General features: G+C 38.8%; 1 protein-coding gene and 1 long non-coding RNA gene across 5 annotated transcripts in view; one reads left to right on the top strand and one right to left on the bottom strand.

Annotated features, from left to right (window-relative positions):
* Window positions 1–13509, top strand: part of CPA6 (carboxypeptidase A6) — a 559011-nt gene that overhangs the window by 443544 nt on the left and 101958 nt on the right. For all 4 annotated transcript variants that reach the window (XM_078441825.2, XM_078441824.2, XM_078441826.2 and 1 more), the window contains one exon: window positions 6911–7035. In XM_078441825.2, the coding sequence (XP_078297951.1) occupies window positions 6911–7035 (125 nt within the window). The remainder of the gene's footprint in view (window positions 1–6910; window positions 7036–13509) is intronic.
* Window positions 1–13509, bottom strand: part of LOC144615109 (uncharacterized) — a 99861-nt gene that overhangs the window by 15618 nt on the left and 70734 nt on the right. The gene's annotated exons all lie outside the window — the stretch shown is intronic.

The following is a 13509-nucleotide window of genomic DNA, read 5'->3' as shown; positions in this document are numbered from 1 at the left end:
AAAGCCCAAAAATCCCCTAAATTCTTTGTCTTTCTGAGATTACCCCTTGTTGAAACAAGCCAATAAATTAAATCTTTTTTGACAACCCATATATTCCATCTTTGATGGGCTTCAATAATCCTTTCAAATTGGTGAATGTACCAATTAATAGTTCAGGGAAATGTTAAAAATCATTTTCTTTTCCAATGTGTGCTTTATTGAATAAATGAGACTTACTATCCAATTATGATGATAAGCATTCAGCCTTGAAGAGAATTGGATGGAAAACATGGACACCGAAACAGAACTTCCCACCTTTACCTGATGTCACTGGTATAATGCTTTTCTGATAACTAGAACAGTAAAACCTTGGGTTGCAAGTAATTTGTTCTGTAAGTGTTCTGAAGGATGAGCAAACATTTCTCATAAATTTTAACTTGGTAAGTGAGCAATATCTTGCATTACGAGTAGTACGTGCTGCAGAACATTACATGATCACAACTGAGCCAATGGTTCTTCTCTCTCTCTCTCTCTCTCTCTCTCTCTCTCTCTGGGATTGTGGTTGATCGTCTTCCATGCTTGGATGCTCAGTCTCAGGCTCCAGTGCTTGGCAGAAATCAGTGATTTTTCAGAACATTGGAAGATGCCCACAACTGCCACTAGTGTATTTTTTGTCACTTCAAAGCACCTATGGAAAGTCCTCTGCTTTTCCATACAAGAGTAAGCTTAGGAATGCTTTGCTTCATACTAGGTCAGGCTGCTTGCAGATTTAGACCGTTTCTTCTGCTGCCTTATTGCCAGTTATGTTAAATACAGTATATAACAAGCGTTTATTAATACTGTACTGTAGTCAACATCCGTGCGAGCATATGCAATGGCCCCATGCAGAAAAAGGTTGAAAAGAAAGGCGGTAAAAAGGAGATGATTATGATGGAAGTTAAGAAGGAAATCATAGAGAAATGAAAGTGGCCGAAATTGCAATATTTTATAGGAAGTCTATGTCTGCATCTCTTCTGCAGAGGAGGAGAAAAAGGCAGAAGAATCTCTCACTGCAAACAAGATTAGGGAGATGTGTAAAATGTGGGAAACAGTGTAAAATTTTGTAGAAAAGCACTACCCTAATAAGGCTGTCATAGCAGTGATAAATCTGTTTAATGACAATACAATGTCGTTAAGATCCTCAAAAAGACACAAAAGCAAGTGTCATTGGATAGGTTCCTTGTTAAAGTTCATGAAAAGAAAAAGATTCCATGGAGCCAATGGATAGCAGTAATTCCATTAGTGATAGTGAAAGTTGTCCTACACAATAACCCTCCTCTCTCTTGTCTCCCTCACACCAGCCATGAAGGTTTTCAAAGGTAAGAGTAGGTTAATTTATTTTTCTCTATTATTTTGTATTATAGCACAGTATTATAATCATTTTTATATGAATATTTTTGAGTTGTGGAATGAATCATCTGAGTTTCCATTATTTCTTATGGAGAAATTCGCTTTGATATACAAGTGCTTTGGATTACAAGCATGTTTCCAGAACAAATTATGCTCACAAACGAAGGTTTTACTGTACTCATGCTATAGTATTAATTTCTATACTGAAATTTATAAGTAATGCTTTCATTTGGACTTATCCCACTCTTGGGCCTCCACTAATTTTTATGACTATTTTAACTCCTAATTAGTTAATAACATATTTTCATCTTTCTTCAGTGGTGAAACAATGAGTGCCTAAATTCCTGAAGACTTTTGTTGTATTTATTGGGTCTGTGCTTTAGGGAAGTGATAACTTAGCATTTTGTAGGAGAGAGAGGATGAAGCTAGGTAAAATGAGTCCCACAATTGTAACAACCTACCATATGTCTGGTTTACCAGAGACCATATTCTCTGGCTAAGTTTACCTTCCAGCAGCCCCCTGCTATTTGAAATGTTAACAAGTCATAAGAAGTAGAGCAAGGACAAACAATAACCATAAAATAAAAGCATTTCTTTAACTGTGTTGCTGAAGTGGCCACTACTGGGGATATGGGGCCACTATTGGGGCCAAGCATTGGAGATATGGAAGGGAGAATTTCACAGTTTCTGCTCTCATGAAGATAATATGAAAACAAATATTAATATGACAATTGCCCCCCAGAATATATGTCTCTAGAACTTGTGAACATGACCTAATTTGGAAAAAGAGTTTTCAGATGTCCTTAAGTTAAGGATCTCAAGATGAGATCATCCAGGATTACTCAGGCCCTAAATCCAATGACAAGTATCCTTAGAAATGGAAGAGGAGAAGATACAGAAACAGATGAGAAGACCATGTAAAGATGGAGACGGAGATTGGTATAATGTGGCTACAAGCCAAGGAATTGCTGGAGCCCCCAGAAGCTGGAGGATGCAAGGAAGGATCCTCCCCCAGAGATTTCAGAGGAAATGCTGCCCTGTCAACACCTGGATCTTGGACTTCTGACCTCCAAAACTGTGAGAGACTAAATCTCTTTGTTTTAACCCATCCGGTATGTTGCAATTCATTATAGCAGCCCTAGGAAACTAATATAATCACTGTAAAAAATGAGATATAATTAAAAGTTACACGAAAGCAGGTAACAAAGGTACTTGACCTAAACTCGGGTGTCAGAAAACGTCTTAAGAGGTCATAGAGATCCTAAAAGAAGATTCAAGAAGGTTAAGTGGATCCAGACCAAAAAGACAATTTTAAGGGTATATAAGAGAGAGTGTTTTCTGTGCATTAAGATTTTTATGTGTGCTAATATGTAATTAATATGATTATGTAAATTAAACATTAGCTGACCACAAACTTGATATCGAGGTTTCTTACTTAGAAACCTCTTATGTGATACATAAGTGCCTAACACTTTTCCAAACCAACAGAAAGTAAGAGTAAATACAGAGTAGGACTTTCCTGTCTCATGCTTCTATGTTACTTCAAGCAGCTGGGAGGCAGGCCATCTGTTCCCAAGCTGAAGAAATACCACCTGTCTTCCCATAGCCACATGTAGGACTCATTCAGAAACTGCTGGGGGACACTGACTACACCTTCAGTGATACCTCAACCAGGTATGTAATCAGTCATACCTGATACAGTCATACCTGTAATCAGCATACAGGTGGATGCTTCATGGAGGCTGGACCAGGCCAGTAAGTAAACACAGCACAAGAACCAAAAGAGCCATGAAATTAGTGCTAGACTAAAATATGATATTTTTTCATTGCAGAGAAATTATTTTTGAATTTTGAATCATTTATCATTTAACAAATGACCCCTGTTCACCAGATGCTATTTAAAGCATTTCATACGTATTAGTTTAAGCCTAACAAATCTATAAGACATATAGTATTTATAAGCCCATTTTATAATTGAAGAAACAAGCACAGAGAGCTAAAGTAAGTTGCCCAGAGTCAGACAGCTAATAAGCTGGCAGAACCAGGATTCAAGCTCAGCCTGCCTTGAATCCCAGAATTAATGCTCTTAATGACTGCATTTTCTGTAGTCTCTGTAATCCCAATCTATAACAACAACAACCAGGAAGTGTAATCATCACCTTCATTTTACAGATGAAGAACGTGAAACCCAAAGAGATTAAGGAATTCACCCTACATCACACAGATGCTAACTGTGGAGAGCCTAAATGTAATTGTAGGAAGTCAGACTCTGGAATCCAGAGAATTCCAGAATCCATGCTACAGTGGTTTCAAATCCAGTTGTTTACCTTTGCATTAGGAAACATTCCAGCCTTACTCATATTCTTGGTGTATTTATTGGCTCCTCTCTTCCTTAAAGCCATCTACAGGTTTTAATGTCCAAATAAAGGAATAATCTCATCATAGTCTTCATTTTAATCAGAAATATGGGAAGTAGAACTTTACTGCTTCCAGCTTTTCTTTTCATATGTGTTCAAAAAGAAAAAAAAAAAACAACAAATAGCTAATATTTTTTGAGTTTTCACTATGTGCCAGACTTCGTGCCATGTGTTTTACTTCTGTTTTTCCAACTCATCCTACAGAAAAGTCTGTAGATAGGCTTTTTAATTACATTCCCAATACAGATAAGGAATTTGAGGCTCAGAAATGTTAAAAACCTCCCCTGAAGTCACACGGCCGATACTAGCAGGGCATTCCAGCTCAAGGCCATCAGGTTCCAAAGTCCATGCTTTTGACCATACACTAAATTTCCTCCACCTCTTAAATAGATCTGACTGTATGTGACTGGTCATCATATGAGGAAAGGAACACATGGGAACAAACACCAGATTCCAAGGCCAGAAATTTCCATAGAGGAGCGTTCTCTCCTTGCAATATCACATGGTTGTTTATAGCAAAACCCTGTGATAGTTGGCATACAATCTGAGGCCATCCTGACAAGGTTACTGATCCTTCATTGTCATCATCATAAAGTGTCACCCAGCTTTGCCATTCAGAGGCAGTTTACCATTCATCCAGATGGGATAACACCCTAAGGAAATGATGGTAACCTGCCCAGAGTGGGCTGATTTGAACTTTGAAATACCCACATACAATTTATAGGGCAAATAACCCCTGGCAGGAAAAACCAGGGTGTGAAACCTGCCAACCAAACCCCCTCAAACACTAAGGAGGTTGGATGTTGCTTATTCTCCTGGGGGTATTCTCAGAAGATCCCAAAGACACTTAACCCAGTCAGCACATATGGGCACTGGAGTGTGGGTACATCCTGTGTCACTGTTTTGGAGCTGTGCATCCTTGGAAAATTGACTTCACCTCTACGAATCTGAGTCTTCTCATTCTTTAAATATATATACCATTAGCTCCTACCTCAAGGTATTATTGCAAAAATTAGAAATACCTAAAAAGTGGGTGGCACTTGAAAAATCTCACGTGAGTATTGCTGTCCCTATATCTTGTTATAAGCATATGCCTGCCACCCAGGGTTAAATACCCATGTATTATATATCCAAGAACCCTCTCCCCAAAATATTATTGGAGAAAAGCTGATAATTCATTTTAACTTATTTTCCTAATATCACAACAGTACAATTCCTGATTTTGCGAATTAGTTTTGTTTCCTTTAGACCCATTTCCTAGGAAGCCTTCTCCAGGCCATGCTATGGGGTATGTTCCTTGAATGGAACCTCCTATAGGAAAGCTACTCTCTTCTACTGGATGAGGAGTCTTATTTTAGCATGTACCCTGGAAAATGACACACAAACTAATCTCCAGGGTGGCTATTCACAGTATTTTTGGTTCTTATGGCTCTCTACCCTCCAAATACAGCACTATTTCCTCACCTCCACTGGCATTAAGGGATGTAACAAACCTTAATGTCAAAAATATGTCTCTGTAATGGGTTTAGAGGCAAGTCCCAAAGATGATTACAGGATCAGAAAATCTATCATATAAAGAAAAGTGAAAGATACCAATGTACTTGATCTCACAAAGACAAGAAACCGGCCATTCCTTATTGAAGAGTGGAACAAGAAAAAATGAAACTGTGCTGCAGTGTAAGGGATTAAGAAAAACATCTGCAATCTTGTTAAACATGGATATGAGTTAAACTAGGATTTTTTAGACTCTCCTCTTTTGGAGACTTAAAAGATGTGGTTTGGATACGTCTATTGGGGACAGGTTTGTTCAGTCCTCGATGTATCCTTGCCCAAGGGCTGACAGATGGATGAAATGACCTCTCAGCATCCCTTCCAGCCCCACACTTCTGTTTTTCTATGATTGTTGGACTAGCATGTTAGCTGAGTCAGATTTGCCCTTGCAGCTTAGTGGAGGAGTCAGCTGCTTGGGAAAAAACAAAAACAAAAACAAAAAAAAACAAAAAAGAGACTTTTTGTCCCCAAAACAAATGCCTTTCTGCCCTGTTCAAGATTAAATTATACCACCAGAGGTGTATTTCCTTGAGTCGCAAAGTATTTTTGGTCTTTTAGAGTTCCCTAAAAGAATGAAGACACTGACACCTAAGAGAAGATAAAGTAACTAAATCTTACCAGATCAGAGATCAAGGCCCTGTACCAGACTAAGGCTGGAAATAGAAAGAGAAGATCCCATGCGACATGACTTTAAAGGTGAACTGTGCCTAATCGAAAGGTAGCTCTCGGCTTGTGCAGAAGATAGGGCTCTCCTCCCTCCCAGATGCGTTCAGTAATTGTATCAATGAATGTAAAGCACTACCTACCAGATATGGAGCATTAGACAAGGCACTGGAAACACTACAGTAAGCTAAAGAGTCACAGCTCCTGCTTTCCTGCAAAACACTGGGCATGTGGTGAACATATAGTGAATTATTACATGGAGTCTATACGTATGCAACCGTGAGTTGCTGATGTGCACAAGGCTCCATTCTAGGCACTTAGAATGAGGTGGTAACCTACAGGAGCTTACATTCTGATAGGATTAAATTACATAATGAAAGAAGCATGAGTTGCTCTACGAACTATGACCAGGAGACTACCCTAGCTGAAAAGTCCAACCTGACAAAGGGATGTTTCTATTGCCATGTGAAGGCTGAGTAGGAATTGGTAAAAGGCATGTGTTGGGGAAGGAAGAAGTACCTGGAGACTGTTCCATTTAAAGTTATCAAACTTTGTTGATAGCTGTTGTCAAGCTACCATAATTCGCTTGGGTAGTAAAATATAAGGTAATTTATATCTTTCTTATTCAAAGATTTGTGTAATAATTTTCAAGAATATCAAAGGTATACTTAAAACTATTTTATCTAATTTTTACCTTGTGACTTTATTGTATATTGGTCTTTATTGCTTATAAATGATGATCAAATTCTATGTGGATATGATATAATTTGGAGACCAAATTCAAATAAGAATTTTACCCTGATGGTGAAAGCATTGAGTCTAAATCCAAAATGTGACATGTTTCACGCCGTGACGTGGATCTTTCCCCACCTGAACTGAATATGAATTATAGGTTGGTTCCTGCACTATAGGTGGACCTGTGGCAGCCCAGCAGTATCTTCCATGTATCAAAAGGAGCAGTTACTGATGTTCATATTCCCAAAAATGGTTCCCAAGTCCTGTTAACCTTCTTACAGGAAGCCAACATCCAGTACAAGTAAGCATTCTTTTTCACTTGTTTAATTCATTTGTACTAAACTGAACTGAATGAGAGCTGTATTCAATTCAGGTTTTTATTGAGTGCCTACAATGGCATTTTAGGTACTATTTTTCAAATTGGGGAAAACAGACTTGAATGTAACACAGTTATATTCACCTTTGAGGAGCTTATTAGTGTAATAACGAGGTGGTGGTGGGGAGGAACAACACTGACCTCTCATTTCACCATTACCACCAGGTGATCACTGTAAACACAGAAGGTCTTCTCTGAGGAATGGAGAGCAGCCTAGCAATGCTTAGAAAGTGGATAAAAATGCAGGGGCAGATAAAACTTTCTGCAGGAGCAGTGACCGCTAAGCAGAAGATGAGCCTTGGGACTTACAGGCAGAGGGGACAGTGTAAGCAAAGGGAAAAAACAGTATAATACCTGTGTAGGGAACTGAAGTGGCTCAGTATTATTAGTGTACAAAATCAAGTCAGGGAGTAGAAACAAATAATGCTGGAGAGGTTGAGAGAAGACCAGGTTGTGGGAAGTCTGATGTACAGGGCTAGGAGCTCAGGCTATCTAGTATGTGGTTCTGCACACTTGAAAGAGGTAAGCAAGGGAGCCATGTGTAAGTAGGGGTGGAGGGGCAATAGGAGACTACAATAGTCCAAGTAAGATGTTGTGAGGCCTTGAGTCAGGACCAGAGTAGTGGGATAAGGAAAGCTTTCAAAAAAAAAAAAAAAAGTGAATAGGCAAAACCACCTGGACTCTGCACTTAGTTGGATGTAGGTGGAAAAGGAAGAAATCGAAAACAACCTCAAATCTTCTAGCTTAGGTGATTGAGTAGACAGATTCAAATAAATTTGGATATTTGGTTTGGTTTTTTTTTTTTAAGGAATCATTAAATAGTAAGAATGGAGCAAATGCAAGATAGTCACAGAAGTTAAGAAATGAGAGACTTTCAGGAGGGAGAACATCAGTGATGCCATGTGGTGCAGTAATATCCAGCAAGAAAAGGACTGACTGGTTTCCTTTGGATTTGGCAATGAAAATTGTGTTGGTAACTCTCATGGTGGGATTATATTGTCAGGAACAGAAGACAGAGAAAGTACAGAGAGGTGAATAGGAGGTGAGAACATGAAGAAGCAGAGTACTGCTCCTAGAAGTTAAAATAAGCTGAGAGGCAGAGAATGAGGAGTGACTACGAGGAGATGCAGCATCAATGACTGCTTCAAATTTGGGATTTTAGGGGGTAGGGGGAAACTTTTGTATGTCTGTAGGCTGAAGGGAGGGACCAGTAGGGAAGGACACACTGATGGTACAGGATAGAATGCACCAATGGAGAAATGGGTTTGAGCACTAGAAAGGATGCCTTATCTGGGAAGACTGAAGAGGTAAATGTGAGTCTAGTTAAGATTATAAAGAGGAGAGTCAACAAGTTGAAAGAGATCATAACTAAGGGCTAAATTTTCTACGTGGAATAAGAAGCAAAATTATCTACTAAAAGGGAAGAAATGAGCTAAAGAGGGTTACCAAGAGAAAAGCTGGGGTTTTTGTTGCAAAGAAGGTCGATTGTAGCACTCATACAGAGTTGAGATTTTGTTGGATTAGGACCACAGAAAGGTCAGGATCAAAGAAGGTGAGGTTCCTAGTGAGATACTAGCTTAAGTATTCATCCATGGCATCAAATCTGGATAGGAAAAGAAAAGAGTCTAGGAGGAATTATGTAGTCAAATTTAAGAATCAAGAGAGGTATGATGATCTTTATATTGAAAGAAGATACAGCATGACTGAGGGCAACAAGGAAATGGAGGGAAGAAAATCTTGACAAAGTGTAGGGTAAGATTAAGAGTCCTGCTGTAGAACATTCATGGCTGGTGACAAGATTCAGGTGTTAGTCATAGAGGTCATGGCTGAAATGGAGTGTAAATCATTGAGACTGATGTGATTGAGAATGGATGGACTAAATCACCAGAGAATCATCATAGCAGTTTTGAATCTCATTGGCTGATGACAAGATTAGAGGTGGAGAGACAGATGTGCTCCTGGGACAGTAATATCAGAAAGTACCCAGGAGTCAGAGGAAAGAAACAAGGAATGGCATGATGCTGAAGGCAGGATGAGCTTTTTCTGGAAGTTAGAAGATTGATGAGGAAGCATGTGAGAATGCTGGGGTTCAGGAGAATGCTGACCTCCTTCCCTCTGGTCCCATGATAGGTGGTGTGGCGAAAGAGAAAGCCACAAAAGAATCTGTCCTTGAGAGAATTCCATTTCCATTAGGGCAAGAATATGAAAAGAGAGAGTTCTCTGAAGAGACGAGAATATAGGAAGTTTATTTACAGAGAAAGCAGGATTCCAGCAGACACAAGGGAAAAGGAAGTGGTGGAGAGATAGAAAGTCAATGCAGGATCTGGGCAGAGAAGTGCAGTGTAGTAAATCAATGACATGGGAAGGAGTGACCTGCCTTTCATTTGGAAACTCAGGATTTCAGGACTGTGAAGCATATTTGTAAATGACTAACCTCAATTACTCCAACTTCTTAGCAAGTGGTTGTACTATCAAAACTGGCACAAAGATCCCTGATGATGTCTGGTAAGGCCTGGGATGGGCCTGTGGCTCTGTGAGTCCACGGTGAAAGCCCTAGTCTTTCTGGAAGGCTGAGCCACAGGGTGCAGAGTGACAGTGACATTCCTCCCTGGTCCACACAAATACTTCCCTGCCAGAAAGATAATTACAGCCTTATTAAAGTACGTATATGCTTTTTGCAGAAAGGTATTTTTTCTGTCCTTCTAGAACAGGGTAGAGTCACAGCTGTGCATAAAACTATTGTTCATATTGAACACATTTTAGTCATCACTATAACTTTGAAGGCGTGCTTTGATTGTCTGAATGCCTGGAAGGAAGGAGCTTAGTAATTATATCTATAGGTGCTCAGCAACAACTCACATGCTTCATTAATTATAATTCAGTAGAAAGGAATATACCAGTTATTTTAACAAGTCTCTATTTCCTGCCATTAAATATAGGTCATGCGGAACTGATATAGAATAAAATATCACACTTTATGTCACAGAGAATAGAGTCTAAAAAATGAGTATTTTAAATCAGTTGTCTCCTCATGGAGGACAATCATTTAGAATTATTCATTTTGTTGGTCCCGAGATAATAACACATAAGAGTTGATTAAATTCCACAGGGCAGTAGATAGAGATCATTTTAATTGACTTTTATTATTGTAGCCTGGGGTATTTCCAAAAGATTATCATTAACTCTGTACAACTATACATAATATATAGCTGTAGTCATCTTTAAGGAAGAGATAATGTGACCTCATGTGTCTGGCCCCTAGGTAATCAGCCCCTCTCAATGACATGAAAGATGAGATGATTCATTCTGTCATAAAAAATTCAATCATTTTATAAATTAAATACCTGTAAAAATTGGCAGTGGAATTTCAAATATTGAGCCTCACTCACCCACCCTGGAAGCTTTGGGGACATGGTTTTACACTGAATGTTGACATCACTTGGAAAGTTTTCAGTGGCTCTGGTCTCTGTTACATTATAGTACATGCACCTAGGGTAGGGATAATCATGAACCACAAAGGACTAAGAAAATACGACACTTACAAATGCCATTTTGATCTCCTTCTCATTATTCTGCTGGTGTCAACTATTTGACAAGGAAAATGAGGCTAGACCTGCCACACCACAATTATTTTAACTTTCAGGTTGGTCTTTTAGGGTCTGTATTAAGGTATAGTCATTGAATAGAGACCTGTATTAGTTTGCTAGGGCTGTCATAACAAATGCCATAGACTGGCTGGCTTAAAAAGCAAAAATTTAATGTCTCATGATTCCAGAGGCTGGAAAACTGAAATGAAGGTGTGGGCAGAGCTGGTTCCTTCTGAGGTCTGTGAGGGAAGGACCTGTCCCAGGCCTCTCTCCTTGGTGTGTAAGATGGGCATCTTTGCCTCTTCATATCTTCCCTCTGCTTGTGTCTTTGTGTAGTAATTTCCCCCATTTTTTAAAATTGTGGTAAAATATGCGATATGAAATTTACCATTTTAACCATTTTAAATATACAATTCAGTGACATTAAGTGCATTCACATTATACAACCATTAGCACCATACACCTCCAGAACTTTTCCATTTTCCCAAACTGAATTTCCCCTTTTTTAAATGTTTATTTTTGAGAGGGAGAAGGAGAGGGACTGCACACTTACATGTGTGTGACCTGGGAAGGGATAGAGAGGGGGACAGAGGATCCAAAGCAGGCTCTGTGCTGACAGCAGAGAGCACAATGTGGGGCCAGAACTCACAAACTATGAGATCATGACGTGAGCCAAAGTCAGACACTTAACCACTTAACTGACTGAGCCACCCAGGCGCCTCTGAATTGCCTCTTTTTATAAGGACACCAGTCATATTGGATTAGAATACATCCTAGTAACCTCAGTTTAATTACATCTGCAACAATCCTATTTCCAAATAAGGTCACATTCTGTGGTGCTGGGGGTTAGGACTCCAACATACAAATTGAGGGAGAAGGGGACACCATTCGACCCATAACAGATCCCCACACACAATGGATTTAATCACGTATAATTTATTTCTCCCTCATGTGACAGTCCAGAGGTCCAGAAGCTGTTGCTGTGATAGTACAGCCCTCACTGTTGTGATGATAACTGCCTCTCTTGCTGCAAAGCTGGTGACTAGACACTGGAGTGCTGAGTCCAGCAACCTCGACTTTCCCTGAACAGTCACATTTCTGACCTTGACATGGTCACAGCAACAGCAGGAGATGGCCACTGCCTTTCTTAACTTCCTATCTTACCAGTGTTCACAAATTCGTACCCGGGACCCTAGCTGCAAGAGAGTCAAGAAAAAGTAATTTTTGGGTTCCCAGCCCTTGCAGTACAAGAAGTCCATATGGAGAGTAGGCAGCTAACCATATCTAGCACAGACACTCAAGAGAGGAAAAAGGAAACAAGGGTCAGCTATATTCTCATATTCTCTTCCATTTGTTTTTTTTTCTTCCATTTGTATTTAATATGGAAACTGAGAGGACTAATACCAGTGGGTTTCCAGATTTAATTAGCCTAAATTATTTGTTTCCAGATCATTAGCCTAAATATCCCAACAATATATTAAAATCACTAGGTGAGCTTTTAAAAAGGACTTCTACCTATTCACAGATATTCTTGTCTATGCAGGGCCCAGTGTGGCATTTTTTTTAAGTTTATTTATTTTTAAGTAATCTCTACACCCAACCTGGGGCTCCAACTCATGACCCCAAGATCAAATGAGCCAGCCAGGCACCTCAGTGTGGCATAGTTTTTAAAGCTCACGGGTGACTTTAAAGCAATGCAACTCAAGAATCACTGGCCTAAATGACTAAACAAATATTAGGGAATCCAAAAACTAACTCCATTTATGGCACTTGGAGATTTTAAAAGGAGACAGAGAAGCCTAAGAGTTTATTCATCAAAGGAGCTAATATCCAACTGGAATGATTCCATACAACTTGAAACTAAAAAACTTTACATGATAATTTTCTTACTTTGGTGAAAATGCTAGCAAACTTGACTAGAAAATATTAAAATAAATCTTTTGTAGGAGCAATTCTCCATTAGAATTATTTTGACAATTCTCTGAATGGGTATTTCATTATGCGATCAGTAATATGTTAAGTCATTTATCAATTAATAATGATAAATGATAAATGATAAAGAATCTAAGAATCAGTTAAGAGGCATAGTTTTTTTGCACTGAAACTCCTAGGAAAATACTGCCTTTCTAAAGGGAACAATAGTGGTTCTACCAAGAGCTGCCAAACAAACAGATGTATCCACATCAGAACTTCTTAACTTTCTGGTGATAAATGTGAGGAATTGCTCTTATCTTGAGTGGAAACAAGTTTCACTTGTTTATTTTTAGAAGGTCTGTCCACTCTTAAAATAATGCAAACCCAATATACCCCAACTCAATTTTGCAAAAATTTAAACATTTTTTTTAAACCTTTGAAAACTTTTCATATTGTGTTGCCTTGTCTTGTTTTGGTGTTCCTAATGTCACACTGGGCTTAGAGTCTAAAGACTAGAATCCAGGTTCACATCCCAGGCTCAAACTCTAGCTCTGTTCTCACTAGCAGATGATATTGGCAAGTTCTTGACCCTTTTGAGGCTCATTTTCCCCATTTGTAAAATTTAAGAGTAAAATTTACCTTATAGGTTTGTTAACTAAGCTCGTGTACGTCAAATACATAGCACGGTGCCTAAGTAGGTATTCAATAAATGTAAATGCCCATACCCATCATTCGGTTCTTGTAGCTGCTCAATAAATGGTAGTAATTATTATTATTTGAGACCATCTTCTTTAATTTTAGATTTTCATTACCCAATTTAACAGTTTCTATTTCCCAAAAGAGAGTACTTTCCCAACATTTGGTATTTTTAGAAATGTCATTATTTGCTATATTCTTT

Source organism: Panthera onca, chromosome F2 (genome assembly GCF_046562875.1).
Source record: "Panthera onca isolate mPanOnc1 chromosome F2, mPanOnc1 haplotype 2, whole genome shotgun sequence".
Classification (NCBI taxonomy): domain Eukaryota; kingdom Metazoa; phylum Chordata; class Mammalia; order Carnivora; family Felidae; genus Panthera; species Panthera onca.
The sequence above is the reverse complement of the archived record's forward strand: the minus strand, read 5'-3'. Positions and strand labels throughout refer to the sequence as shown.